We start from the raw sequence: 15,002 nt of genomic DNA on the forward strand, positions 1-15,002 counted from the left end.
GGACACTGGGGTAAAGACGGTGTGATGATTTATTTATTGATTAGTTGAAAGCAAAGTTTAGACATACAGAAAGAAGATTCCACCATGAAAGTTAATTTAATAAAGCACTGAATGTTATAAGCACAAGAAGCATGTTTTAAGTTTTTAGGTGCATTTTTGCAAAGTTCCACATTCATAAACATTGAGACCAGAATTAGATCCGTTGTCACCTGAGAGCACAAGGATGACAATACAATCTTCTCACTGAAATAGTGTACACTCAGCTAAAGGACATAAAACATTGTACATTCAGTATTTCTCTAAGCCCAATTAAGCATGACAATCTTAATACTCAAAATGGCTGGCTTTTATCCATCCGCGATATAACCGGTAAGCACTCATACAGCAGAGAAATTAAACAATTTCGGGGAGGAATTTGTTTTTACATCCACGTTTGACCATGTTTTAGTGAACTTCAAGAGCCTGCATTGTGTTTTGCAAATTAGATGTGAGCCATTTGAAGGTTCATGACACACATTTGGGGTTTAAAGCTCTATTAAGCGCTCATGTCAAAAATAAATCCGATTCAAACTACTTGCAATGTGAGAATGCTTTTGAGTACTTCCTGTCCTGCTGGGACTTCAAACCCCTGTGAGCAGGAGGCAATTTTTCAGCTGGAATCAATATTAGAGTTGTCTTGTCATTCTGCCCTCTAGTGGTCAGATCGCTTAATACAGCTTTAACGTGGTATCAGACTGAACGTGAGGTTCAACAACCACAAACATGAAATCACACTTCACTAATGATGAGTACGTTTTCTCGGTTCATACTCACACTGTGGGAGATGCTTATGAATGAAAGACAAATCTGACAGAAAAATAAAAGTTGTACAGTCTAAGGCCGCCGGTAGTGGCAGAAAGGAAAAGTCAAGACATGTCCAGGATCCGCTGAGAAAAGATGAAAAATGTTTGAATTTATTGAGGAACAAAATGAAAACATGGAAGATTTCAGTCTTTTTTCCTAACTTTGCCATAATCTACTTGTGACTGACACAGCCAGTCGGTTCTCCGTCTCCAGATATGTCATGTAAGTGCTAGAGTATCCAAACTGACAGAGAACCGGTCCATCACTTCGGAAAATTAATCATATTCCTGAACTGAAGAGAACATAGGAAATGGCAGTTGATTTTAACACCATTAATAAAAACATTTAAATTTTGTGCTACTGACCAACATACAAAAAATAACCTTTAAAATATTTTAAACAGTTTACTTTTTTTTAAGATCATCTTAAATGAGAGCATCCTGTTGAGGGTTTCACACCAAGGTTTTAGTGATGAACTACACTTGGGGAGGAGGACTTTGTGTTCATGGGATTCAAAAAGGTCGACTGGGCTATGATACAGGTGTGTCACAATTGCCACAAATAACGTTTACTATCAACTCAACATGGTCCACACCCATACAGTACATAAATTATCCAGGTTTCTTTTGTTTCAAAAGTCTTGAGTGTACATCACAATTCAACGTGACGAAATTTCCTGTATTACATAGGAGCTGTACCATACACCATTATTACAAATCTTCCAGACACTTGTGCATATTTCTGTCAGGTGTGTGGTTTCTGAGCTCTGGGGGAGGGGGGAAGTTAGGGCTTGAGGAGGGGATGGCCGCAAGTGGGGGGAGAATTGGGGCAGTTAAACCGGTGGCTCATTCAAGTGCTTGAGGCGGATGCGCTGGATGTAGCTAGCATTGGCAGGGCTGTAACGGTTGGGGCTGAAGTCTGGGGAGGAGGTGTGCCGGGCGGGACTGAAGCGTCCCATGGGCGACATCATGCTGCTGACGGGGGAGCCAGGAGTCTGATGCTGCATCCTGAGTCGTGGCTTTGCCGCCGCAGGGCTTGGCCAGCTAGACGAGACAAAACATCAACCACAATGGTCACGTTTACAGTTTGAACTCAAGCGCTGAAACAATCCCTGTGCCTGGTGAAGAGTTTCATTGTGTACATTAACACACATCACATTCTGGTGCCATTGTGTGAGTGAAAAGTCAGATTTTGTCACTTTCTGAAATTTAAATATTTTCATTGCATTTAGAAAACTTCAGTAAAGCATATTTATGTCACTAAAAAAAAAATCTAACTCTGCTTCTTGAAAAGCAAGAAGAGTGAGAAAACTTTAAACATTGTATTTCTAGATGGATACTCTGGAAAATAATGCTCCATCCCTCCTGTGTTACTCTTCATTCCCAACTCCTGAAAACCTGTGGATAGTGGAGACCAGCTGTAAAAATACAGCTTCATGTTCCCTGGTGTCTGGAGTCTGGCTTGAAGCTCTAATGTCTGAATACTCTCATGAAGCTTTGGAGCTTCTGTCAGCACAAGAATATTTGAGAGGAAGTTGTACATAAAATGAAGTGGGCCTGCACAATTTACAGTTTCAGCCCCACTTCATTTCTACTCCCTCATGTCAAGCTCAAACGTTTCTGCAGCCTGATGCAAAAAAACCCTCTTTTCTTCTTCTCCTTTCGGCTTTTCCCTTCAGGGGTCACCACAGCAAATCAGTTGCCTCCATCCAATCCTGTTCTCTCACACCAACTACCTTCATGACCTCTTTCACTACATCCATAAACCTCCTCTTTGGTCTTCCTCTAGGCCTCCTGCCTGGTAGTTCAAACTCAGCATCCTTCTACCAATGTATTCACTATCTCTCCTCTGGACATGTCCAAACCATCTCAGTCTGGCCTCTCTGACTTTATCTCAAAAAACCTCTACCATGTGCTGTCCCTCTGATGTACTCATTCCTGATCCTATCCATCCTGGTCACCCCCAAAGAAAACCTCAGCATCTTCATCTCTGCTTCCACCAGCTCTGTCTCCTGTCTTTTCCTCAGTGACACTGTCTCTAGACCAAACAACATCGCTGGTCTCACCACAGTTTTGTACACCTTTCTTTTCATTTTAGCTGAAACTCTTTTATCACACCTGACACTTTTCTCCACCCATTCCATCCTGCCAGTACACACTCATTTTTCTTGTCATTGATAAATCACACTAAAGTAACATATATTATAGATTTTTTTTTAGTACTTTGTTACCTCTGTCCCAACAAAGTGTTTCTGGAGTCATATTAACCAATTAAGTATAATTTCAAAGAGAAAATGTGTGCACATTCCTATAAAAGTAATAAAAGTATTATCATCATAACTAGATGTGAGCAAACTTAAATGAAAAGAATTCAGTTCAAACATGCAGAAAACGGAGAAAAATAGAATGTAAAATGACAAGATAAATTATGAGATGCACAGAGCATGTTGGGGTTTCATTGAAATCAATGTTTTCAGAAAAAGACTCAGGGTTTCTAACTCAGGGTTGTCCTTACGTTAAAAGCAGATCACGGCCAGATGTCACAGCTGAGCGACAGAAAGCGTACGTTCCTCTGCTATTTTCAGTTACACATGTCATACCATTTTTGTTTACATGCTACACAAAGTCTCAACCTTTCTAGAAACAGGGTTGTACACTGAACTAACACGTGAGCTAAGCTTACCAACCTCTGCATGTCTGATGCTGAGTAAGTCTTTATTGTGCTCTTCCATTTGAGAATGCTGGGATACTTCTGGGGGTCGATGTCTATGTCTTCGATCGCTGACAACACTTCTCTGTCCAGCTTGGTCGGTGAATCCCTGTAGAAAAACAAGATTAAGTCATCCGGTCTGTTTTAAAAAGACGGCCGTGACTTCTCCAACGCAGTTTCAAATAGTTTTACACTGGGTTTGTTGCTGTTTCAACATCTAAAAGCTACGTAAGGTGAATGTAAATAACCAATTCCCTATTGCGCACGCACGCACGTATGCACGTATGCACGCACACACACACACACACACACACACACACACACACACAAACACACACACACACACACAAGTCCCCTACCTACCCCACTGGTAGGTATAATAAATAATAAAATCAATAAATAATAAAATGCACTGAAGGACATAACACAAATCAGGCGCTTTAAACAACTGCACTAACCCCTCACTGTATTGTACTTATTCTGTACCTAACGTGTGATTGTCAGTTGATGAGAGAAGACTGTACATGAATTTGCCTCTGGACTTCAGAGGACAGTGTTGTACCGCTGCGGTCTGCCCCGCTGGAGTCTACACTATGTGTGGAAAGAACACTGCATAGACAGAGAGAGTGACAGCATTCTGCTTATTTCTACTTGGAATAAGCCTGAGGACTGGGACACCTCATTGTCTGAAATATAATCTGGATATTTTCTATTTTGGTATCTCACAGCTTAACATGTCAGGTGAAATCTCTTCTGGCCTCTGTTGGGAAACCAGCGTGACTCACCCATCAATGAAAAGTCCTCTTCTAATGTGGGGTGGGGTTCTGGGGAGGAATTCGTTGGAGTTATCTAAGGACTTATAGGAGGCTCCAGAAGATCCCGAACTGCTCAGATCCCTCCCCCCATGGTCCCATGACTTGGATCTAGCACAGAAGTTGCGCCCCCCTGATATTGATCCCCTAGTCCTGCTCAGCACTTCCAGACTCTCCTCAGCTTCAAAGTACTCATCAGAGCTGCCACTGCTGTGCCGCTCCTCTGTCACTCCTCCCTCTGTTCTCCAGTCTGGATTCTCCACCATCTTGCCATCCTGACTGCTGTGACCAAGAGACAGCCGGTTCAGCCCAGAGCTCAGGTCTGTGGCCGAAGGAGAGGTGAAGGAGTCCTGGGTCTCCCTCTGCCAGCTCCCACCGCTGCTCTTCCTCTCCCTAAAGACGGTGGGGCTGTCCAGCGGCTCCTGCAGTGACATGCGCTCAAACTCCACCATTAGATTAGAAATGGGCGATAACATGGAGGAAGAAGGGGAGGTGCGAGACGTCACTTTGTCTCCGTTGTGAGTCCTGTCTCTTGAGGAGGAGCACACCTCATTTTTGCACACGACGACGGGGGAGAGGAGGCCGTCGTCACAGCAGCACAGCAGGTCCTGCTCGGCTGCCGTCTCGATCAGGTCAGCCCCACGGTGATGCAGCGCCACGGGCAGGATGTGGAACTCCCGGCCCCCCACTGCCCCTTTTAGGCCGTCCTTGGATGCTGCAGACGAGGTGATGCTGGTGAGCGCTGCGTTCTGTCTGTTCTTCATCTCCTCCAGGCTGATGTCATCACCCTCATCCAGGAAGGCACCGACAGAGATGGAGTTGCAGAACTTTTTGGGCTTACCTGCAGAAAGGGATGAAAAATTATAAGGTCATTACCAGAGCAAGTTTTACCACATTATTCATAAGGACAGGAGGGAATGCAGTCTATACTTATGTCATGTGACACAAGATTTTTTCTGAGAAAATAGACATAAAAAACAGAAATGAATAAATAAAGGAAACAAATCAGGAAAAATTATTTGTGTGCAGTCAATTTCGCAATCTCCACCTTTCCTGAAATACTGCCGGTGACCTTACCTGGAGAGGGGGTTTTGAACCTGTTGCTGGTCTCATTCTCCCCAGCCTCTTCATGGAACAATGGGATGAAATCCTTCTTGCCAAGATACTCCTCCAGCTTTCGCAGCCCGTCCGGTGATGACAGATCCACAAAACTGTCCAGAAAGTCCCAGTACTCAGCCCATGGATACCCCCTCCCGTGAGCCAGGTCTCTGGAGATAAAGGATGAACTACCATGTAGATTGATGCGAAGATTTCAATGACATCTCTGTAACCCTCTTCGTCTATGTGGAGATAACTGATTATTCAGCTTGTACAAACACACCTTCATACAAGTCAGAAATTATTGCTGCAATTTTAACTACAACATTCTGAAAAATTTTCAGCCTTGTAAATCCTACAGTCCTTGTTAAAAGTGATTCAAGTCTCTAAAATTGACCTGCAATTTTAGAGACTATTTTATGCTACACAATAATATAGTCTCACTGTATTTTCCCTTTTCAACTGGCATCAGCTTGATATGTTTTTGAACTGTGATATTATGACTGACGACATGCATTCAGTTGCCATGGGGTCACTTCGGCAATCAATAATCTAAACTCATCTACATGTTTTGAGTTTACAGCTACCATGTAATATAGAACAAATAAAACAATCTTAGTTCAGATGAGTTGACTGCAAAGTAATTTTACAGATTCCTGTTTGTTGTGTTGTTTATTAATATTGAGCTATACAGTATTAACTGTTGTTTCTTTGAATAAATGAAAAGGGAGAATGTGATTTGATTAAGAACAACATTTAACAAACTCAAGTCAAGCGATATCGCTGTTTTTTGAACACAGGGCGGCTTTGGGCCCACCTGCCCACTCTCTCTGCTCCACGGTTGGGATCGGACTTAAGGATGTGGTGGATGAGCACCGCCTGGTTTCTGGGCGGCGTCTTCCAAGACCGCCGAAAATCCTCTGCCTGTAAGAAAGGAAGACATTGTTCTGTTCATAGAATATTACTGATTATGCACTTCAGTGATGTGATAATGGACCTTTGGAAAGGCAGACAGGTTATTGGATAGAAACTTGCTTTTGAAGGGCTGAGAGGACCGGCAAAGGCTGTGACCATCATCACGGGATCAATTGGGCTTCTGGCATGCTGCTGGACCAGCGAGAGGCTTTCCGACGACTCAGGTGACCACAGGGCACCGATGACGGGCTGAGAGGTGTTATCAGCTGCCCTCAGCAAAGGGATATAGCAGCGGTCTGCGATACAATGGAAAGGTTTAAGGCTGTGTCGCACGTCTGGGAGGATGTGACTTGAATTCACTGCATTTGACAGAACATTATCCACGAGTTGAAATCAAACCTCCTGCTGGCATAGTCTCAAACGTCCAAACTTTAACTTTTTCAACCTAATCACTTTACAGTCAACATTATATAAATATATAAACAATGTTCTGCATTTAACATCTAACACTCCGGTACAGGTAATGTAACATGCTCATTCTACCTAAACAGGCTACTCTGTGTTTGAAACTTCAATAAATGGCTTCATGTGCCCTTACCCTCTAAATAGTCACTTATCTTCTGCTTCACTTCTTGAGTTTTGTTCTTTCTGCTACAGATAAGCTGTTGATACAAAAAAAAAAAAAACGTAACAGTTGGGAATGTATGTACAGCTGACAACATACAACTGTTGTTGGATTAGAGGGGGGAAGAATTTGTTGGTGCTCATCTATGTTTAGCCATCTCATTGCAGTGGGTAAGTGTTGCCAGAAGATTTATAAAGCAAGCTAAAAGGTCACCGCTTAAGCAACCAGAGTAAGCATAACAGAACCTCCCCTCATCCACTTCTAGCAGGACGTCAGTGTCTGCCAGTCCTGTGCTCCCACAGTAACAATAACATCCCCACATTAGTTCTGTCTTGCTCAGTTTTCAGGTTACCGAGATAAATGAGTGTTAGACAAGTACTAAATCCACCAGTCGAGGTGCAGTTTACATCCACATGTGTCCAGACTCTGTCTTTTATGTTGTAAGATGCTGTACGACATAAAGACTTTGATGGAATTTAATAAAACTTTTCAAGTTGAGAACCCAACACTGGGGTCACCAGTTCAGCTTATTGCTGACAATGAAAGATGCTCCGACTCTCCTATGACCCTGAGTAATTGCTGATTGTTGAAGTTTGATGTTTTTGTGGGTCAAGAAATACACTCGCCTAAACGTAATTTTTAACCTGCTCTCCTTCAAAAAGTTTAAATTATCACATTTATGGCAGTCAGAATAAAAAGAGAAGCTACCTTTCTCTTGTCATGTTCTGCTTTCAATATCAGCTCCAGAACACATGTGTGTCTATTTCTTTTCTAACACTTGTGTAAAGGGAGGTTGATAGGTCACTGTAGCATTTTACTTGTCCCAGAAAGGCAGGCACCCTTTCCTCATGAACCCTGTCATGACATCACTTCATCATTTGTTTGCCATTTTGTTAAACTTGGTTTATAATGTCTAAACATTTATTGTTTGGGTTCACATCGTCTTAAGATTCTGACACCAAATGCTTCATCCTTTAGCTCCAAAGGACTTAAAATACAGATAAACTGACTGATAAGAGTCCAAAATAAATGAAACTCCTTACATCACAAGGCTTCTGGCCATCCTTGTTCTTACAGTTCTTATCAATGTCAGGATGTGAGCAGAGGACATTCACCACGTCTGGACATCCAAACTTACAGGCAAAGTGAAGTGGTGTTTCAAAACCCTGGAAAACAAATCAAGCAAGATAAAAAAGGCTGCAACCTTTCAACTTTATTTTGAAGTGATCTGAATGTGGTTCAGCCGGTCAGGCGAAAGAACCTACAGCCTTATCTGGAGTGTTGAGGTAAAGATCTACAATGTAGCGAATACGTTTCTGCAGCATATCTTCCTGGTCGTCAGGGTACATCAGTCGCATGAACTCTGGGTTCTCCAAGGTGTCCAGCAGCAGCTGTGCAATTCCTGCCTGGTTTTCCTTGGCTGCCACATGCATTACGTTGTACCGGCAGCCCTCCTGAAAAAAACAATGGAACAACAAGATGAAAGGTCAAGATTTAATTCTCTTTAATCACCTGCTGACAGGAAAGGATGCTTTAATCCATCCAAAAGCAAAAATTTGACCTTGTGCTTTAAGGCAGCGGTCCCCAACCTTTTTTGCGCCACGGACCGGCATTCATTTGCTCGATAATCGTTAATGATGCCAGGACAGCTGTAGTCTAATTAATAATTCATCCACAGTGGTTTATGTAAAATGCAGACATCAACAGACAATAAACCTTTTTTCATAAATTGATAATCAACATCTCTGTAAACGAAATAATTGTAAGAAATAGTTATATTAATAATTATATCAGTGACTGCACTGATGAGGTTTATTTTGAAACAATGACTTACAATCAGTGCATTCAACGTAGGAGAAATACTGATCATTTCCAATAAAAAGGTGAACAAGTCAATCAAATAATAATAATTACAATAATTAGAATTAGTGGTTGGGGACCGCTGATCTAGGGGTAACAGGAGACAATGACACTTGAAGTATGTTCCAGACGTTCAGTCTACTCCGCAGTTTGGTTTTTTTACGGTCACTGCAGAAAATTCTACTTCACAAAGACAGAAGTTTGGAAATGGAAGCAGGGTTTTTGATTATTTTTGGGCGATCGCAGGATAATCTGCCTTGACTTAAATCCAAAACGCTGGTGCAGTTGTGGGCGCTTAATTTAGGGGTAATGGCTGGTAACCGGTCACATTTTTCAGACTCCGAAATAAATAAAACGGATGCAAATTACTTTTTCTTTCTGCGCGACCCGGTACCAAATGACCCACAGACTGGTACCGGTCCGTGGCCCGGGGGTTGGGGACCTCTGCTTTAAGGTACAGTTTTATCACTCAACATTTGATATATTTTTGAACTTACTAAATGCAACCAAACAACCGAACGTGGCATAGCTTTAAAAAACACAAAAATTATCATGATCAAAGACCCAGGACATATATCTGGCTTTGCCTCTTCAACAACAAGCTTGAAAATTTTCTGTAAGGTCAGCGCATATCTAGGAAAGATTTTTATCACTCAAAAAATGGCAATGTTCCAAAAGAGACTATACTGTACATGACTATTAATATCAAAGAGCTTAAGAAAGGATTAAAACAACAGGAAAAGAAGTTCAAACAACACTGACTCAATTTGCGTACTGGTGTTATGTAACTTATATTTAGGAATTTGGCTCAGTAATCTGAATTACAAACACAAAAGTACACTATCAATTAACATGTCCTCGCCTGCACAATCGTAGGATTGTCTCCTGAGCCGATGAGATAGCGTGGGTTGTTGCACACCAGGTCACTGAAGTCCACCTCATTACCCTTCTCCACAGCTTTCCTCAGCTTGGCAGTCAGGTCCTGCGTGCGTGGGCTCTTGAAACTGTTGGCCCGCTCCCGGTTGATGGTATCAACCTCCATGTTGTCTGGTGCAGACGGAAGACAAAGTGCACAATAGGCATAGGCTGTCAACATCAAATACTTCTTCACATTTGATGAAATGCTTTTCACAAAAAGGTCTCAACACATCTAATAGGCTTACCTTTACTGATGGCCAGACCTGGTTTGACAGGAGATACACAGGGTGTGGATTTGTTGGGAGATGGGAAATAATCACAGATTCCTTTAGCAAACTTCTCAGCATCCTCACGGTTAGGAAATGCTTTGAAGCGGGCGCCCTTCATCATCTTTACTGCTTGAAGGGCATCTTTCTTATCTGTGTACACATGTGCTCTGTCTACAAAACAATAACACTGAATCAGTTTCTTATCAACTTCAACATTGTGAGCATCTGATTTGTCTTGTCAATTTTTGCTGTTGATATTTAGTTTAAGATTAATGCAGATCAATATTCTATCCTGGAGAGGACAGGCAGTCATACTCCCCTGCTGCTTACAACGAGAAATGTTGTAATCCACTTTAATAAATGTGGATGTTCTCCTAAACAAATACAGACATTATGAAATGGAGAAGAGATTTCGAATAAACAAACAAATCATGATAATAGCTAGGATCTTGGACATGGACAGTATTGAAGGTGGTGGTCAAAAATCAGCTATCTGATCAAAAAGAGAGGCAGATACGTGAAAGCAGTTGGTCGGTTCCATAAACCAGTTCTGGAAGTTTCTGCCATGGGTTATTTGAAGTCACACTTCTCATTTACTTTTCTTTTGATTTCTCATACTGAATTCACTTCCAAAGTTTAGTCTTTTAACATCGAACTGCAACTTTCAAAACTATTGACATCTGACATGCAAAATTCTTGAAAGATTCAAAAGGAATCATGAAACAAATTTGGTTCTATCATTATAGAAATGTAGTGACCCATGGGGAGGGATTTTATCTTTCTGTGGCTAAACACATGAGAAAATAAAAAAACAAAATCAACTAATGGCTTCCTGAGCAGTTTTTAAAATAACTAAACAGCATCTTACTTTGCTGGATTTTTATGCTTATACAAAAAACCACTGTACTCTATAAATTCTGATTGTGTGAAAGTAAATTTGAATACCAAAAACATATGAGGTCTAGTCATGATTAAAAGGTTAGCCTTAAAGGTCACCTCACAAATAATGCCAAATTCAAATTCAACTTCTACAAACTATATTTACAACAATAAATTCTGCACGACACCAATCCAAGGAACAAGATGAGCATCTTACCATTTCTGGCCAAAACCTCATCCCACAGTGGGCATACTCCATAATAAAAGATTGGAGACACTTGTGCTGGCTTTGAGGAGGTGTCTGCCTTCCACTGAAAGTTAGTGCTTTCAGCAGAATTGTCTGTGGTTGTTTTCACTGAGATCTCCTCTTCTTCTGGAGGGTTGAGACCCACACTGTATCCAAAGTCCAACTCTTCACTAGTAGTCTCAGTGGGGTCGCTGCCTGTTGCAGCATTGTTGGGGGCAACGACTGAAGTGGCACAAGACCCAGATTTGTCATGGCCGGCAACAGAGGACGCACTACCTGGGACACTTGTTGAAGAACTGTTGTCCGATTCAGTGGCACTGCTCTGTGGCCCAGCAAGGACTCGGGCTAACTTCCTTTCAAAGATTGCTCTGGTGGTCGCTGTGATTGGGCCGCACTTGACATCTGCCCGGGCAAACTCCTCACGCAGTTCATCAGCACTTAGTCCCCTTAGCCTGCTCAGAACTGCCTCCATGCTTCGGCTCCTACAACACATCCAGGAATTCATTTCAGCATGGTTGACTGACAGTAAAATATTAAATTGGGATCTCTGACACTTAGCATTAGTCCCTTTAAACACCCCCGCCCCATTTTGTAAACTAAATATCAAAATTGAGATAACAAAATCACAATGTTGTAATCTCAATTAATACAATTAATAGTTTTGAACAAGAACAAAAGAAATTATTTTTTCATTCAAGTGGGTTACACACATGTAGGCCTAAAGTATACACACACACACACACACACACACACACACACACACACACACACACACACACACACAGAGAGAGAGAGATGGTGAAGTGATGGGCAGCTTTATGGCAGTGTGGGAGCAGTTAGGTGTGCTTTGCTCAAGGGAGTGTTAGCAGTGCCCAGGAATTAAACTGACACCTCTCCAGCTAGCAGTCCATATGCCAAACTTTGGCCTACACTGGCCTTGAACTGATGAAGCCAAGTAGTGTTCTGTCCTACAGCCACAGGTTTGCTCAGGAAAAATTTAAAATTACAGTTGCAGTATTTACAGTAGTTATATACTGCTTATATTGTTATAAATATGATGAGAAAATTAGGTTTTCTGTTTTAGATTTTCGACCATCAGCATTGTTTTTTTAAAATTCAATTAAATGGTATTAAATCTACTATATATGCTTGTGTACAATATATCCTCACTCATTACAAAACCAGCACGCAAACATAGCAGTTTTCAATTATTTTCTCACAAAATTAGTCGCGTTGTGTCTGCATCATCAATTAAATGCCATCCTATTTTCTTGATAAGGTGCGAGGCACTGTAAAAACTAATACTGTACATATTGATTTGACCAAAAAGAAAACCATTTACCTCAAGTGTCAAGTATTTCTAAGTAGGCTACACAAATCTTTTACACAGCTCGGATGCACTCAAAGTCATTTGCAAATATAAATTGACGTAAAATTCAATGCATCATGTTAGATCTTATCAGAACAAACACTAATGTTGGACAAGCAGATGTTAGCTAGCTCGCTAACCAACAAGTCAATTTTAGCAGCCGGGGATAGTGCCTGACAAAACTAGCTTCAGGGAAACTGCCAAATAAAGATTTAAACTGACAGTAGAAAACGAAATTGGGGTTGGAACATTAAGGATTACAACTGACAGAATACTGGTTAAATTACAATTATATTCCTCGTTTCAATCGCATGCTGTCACGCCCAAGTATGTCATTCGAGGTGGGTTTTCAGGCTGTAACGTAACAAATTTGATACGTCTTCGTGATGATGATGCCGATAAAAATCAAAGTCTACGTGATGACATCTAGTAAGAAATATTCACTTATACTTACCAAATAACATTTTCATTTAACACACGCAGAGCTGGGGAAATTTGTTGTTAGTTTTGAAAGATAAACTGTTGGATAGACACAAAGCTAGAAGCAGTCTGGTATGGTCTCATTGTTTACAACGTGTTCTGCGCATGCTCAGTTCTAAGGGAGGGCGCACGCTGCATTCTAGACCAGTGGGAAAACTCACGCATACACTACTTGAAGGTGACGGGTAGCGGCTAAAACGAAGTGGTTCTCTAAGTGTCAGTCTAAAATACTGAGGATCGTTTAACTTGATATTTTTCAAAATACACAACGTCAGTATGCCACTATATAAAATGAAACACCACCGCTGAAATCATTCCACACTGCGGTGACTTTTGTATCACGTTGATCACTTGACCCAATGACAAATGTCTCATAAGAAAACACTCAAAACAACTTGCTGTGGTTCTTGCTATAACTTTTACAGCTGCTTTATGTATTTAGAAAATAATCAAATCCCTGTTAAATTACTTGTTAAATTTTTCTATTTAAAAGCACATCAGAAACAAAGTAAATCTGCCAGAAAGTTGGCTAGCCTTGCTTTGAGTATTAATTTTACGTTATTTTCGTAATTTGTGAAGGCAGCATTGTGTTTTCGTAAAACATACGGAACTACTCCAAAGAAAGAAAACGACGTAAAACGTGTCTACCTTTCTACGTTTAACGACACGCTGACCTGTTTAACTAGGATAAAAACGACTCACTGATGGACATATAGTACTGACACGAACGCAGTGCTAAAGTATATTTGTGATGGCACAAACCTGTGTGTGTGCAGGCCAACTTAATCAGGCAAAAAATTACACGTCTAAAGACAATATATCTTACGCAAACATTACAAGAGTTACCAAACGTGAAGTGATTTTTATCCATTGCAGTCGGAAGCGAGGAAAATGGAAGGAGCCGACACCATGCAACAATCGTCAGTAGATGAGTTTGACAAGTATGCTAACAGTCATTAGCTACTTAGCAAGGAAGTAAGATAATCACCTAGGTCACCGATGAGAAATACAGTATGATTTTAACACATTAAGACACAATTCATCCTTACCGCGTATACAAATAACATGCACCAAAGTTAATTGTGTAAATATTTTCACTATAAGCATGCTGTGCCCACCTCCTCCTCCTCTCGCCCCGGCTACTGTTGCTAGGTGTCTTCTCACCGCGACGGTTTCAAAATGCAGAGCGAGGACCCGTGTCCATCCAACACAGTGCCTGAACAAAATAACGTCAACCAGACGGAACTACATTCAGAAGTCTTTACCTTTTTCTCAATAAGAACAAACTATGATTACAGATGAATAGTGCAATTTTATGATGAATACAGTTACAACTCCCAACACAAATTTAAAATACAGAAATTAATCAATTCCAATGTTAAAAATCAGACGTTGTGTATACAGCCCAAAATCAAAATTGTCGGTACAGTATGTGAATAGTTTAGTATTATTCTCAAAACGCATACAAACCATGAGACAGAGTCATCCATGAATTCATAAGCATACAATGCTATTAAAAGATGTTTTCTGACATGGGAATGAACACCAGTGCAGTAGTTACAGCACAGTAACTCCTACAATCCATATTCCATCCCATCACCCTTATACACTGAACCTTTACTGCAGGTGTACCAGATAATTGACTTTGAATTACAATTTGTATGATTCATTCCATTATATTTTATAATTTATTATGTTGATTTTACAATCACACAAAAAGTCTAATTATATATTAACCTCTGGAAACAATTAACTTCTGCCTTAGCCAAAAAACAGCCATAAAACAAGTATAACATCTGACTGAGGGGTAATCTTTTTTGTACAGTATATAACCAATGTAACAGAAAATAACCATAGCTACTCAAACCCGCTGTTAAGAGTTCTACTTCATCTTTCAACTTTCTGTGTTAAGTCTTACTTACATTGTGTGCAATGTCAGTTGGTATAACTCACTTATTTTACAATAAAACTTTCTTCA

General features: G+C 40.8%; 1 protein-coding gene across 3 annotated transcripts; it reads right to left on the reverse strand.

Annotated features, from left to right (window-relative positions):
* Window positions 1-20: 20 nt before the first annotated feature.
* Window positions 21-14,184, reverse strand: ankle2 (ankyrin repeat and LEM domain containing 2). 3 transcript variants are annotated; one of them, XM_068310385.1, is made up of 13 exons: window positions 14,143-14,184; window positions 11,146-11,657; window positions 10,026-10,220; window positions 9,725-9,909; window positions 8,268-8,456; window positions 8,046-8,168; window positions 6,976-7,039; window positions 6,494-6,673; window positions 6,280-6,382; window positions 5,437-5,632; window positions 4,338-5,200; window positions 3,530-3,661; window positions 21-1,886 (listed from the first exon to the last, which is right to left on the reverse strand). In XM_068310385.1, the coding sequence occupies exons 2-13, from the start codon at window positions 11,645-11,647 to the stop codon at window positions 1,676-1,678; spliced, it is 2,943 nt and encodes a 980-aa protein (XP_068166486.1). In that variant the 5' UTR covers window positions 11,648-11,657; window positions 14,143-14,184; the 3' UTR covers window positions 21-1,675. The 3 variants fall into 3 exon arrangements, with proteins under 3 accessions (XP_068166486.1, XP_068166485.1, XP_068166484.1); XM_068310384.1 differs by having other exon boundaries at window positions 14,074-14,154; XM_068310383.1 differs by lacking the exon at window positions 14,143-14,184 and adding an exon at window positions 12,999-13,118.
* Window positions 14,185-15,002: the final 818 nt, after the last annotated feature.

This window comes from Antennarius striatus, chromosome 3 (assembly GCF_040054535.1).
Source record: "Antennarius striatus isolate MH-2024 chromosome 3, ASM4005453v1, whole genome shotgun sequence".
Lineage (NCBI taxonomy): Eukaryota > Metazoa > Chordata > Actinopteri > Lophiiformes > Antennariidae > Antennarius > Antennarius striatus.

Coding starts and splice junctions, on each gene's coding strand:
- ankle2 (XM_068310385.1), bottom strand. CDS start 11,647: ATGGAGGCAGTTCTGAGCAGGCTAAGGGGACTAAGTGCTGATGAACTG. Junction 5,633..6,279: donor GGAGCAGAGAGAGTGGGCAG/GTGGGCCCAAAG, acceptor CTTTATCTCCAG/AGACCTGGCTCACGGGAGGG. Junction 5,201..5,436: donor AAACCCCCTCTCCAGGTAAG/GTCACCGGCAGT, acceptor TCTGCAGGTAAG/CCCAAAAAGTTCTGCAACTC.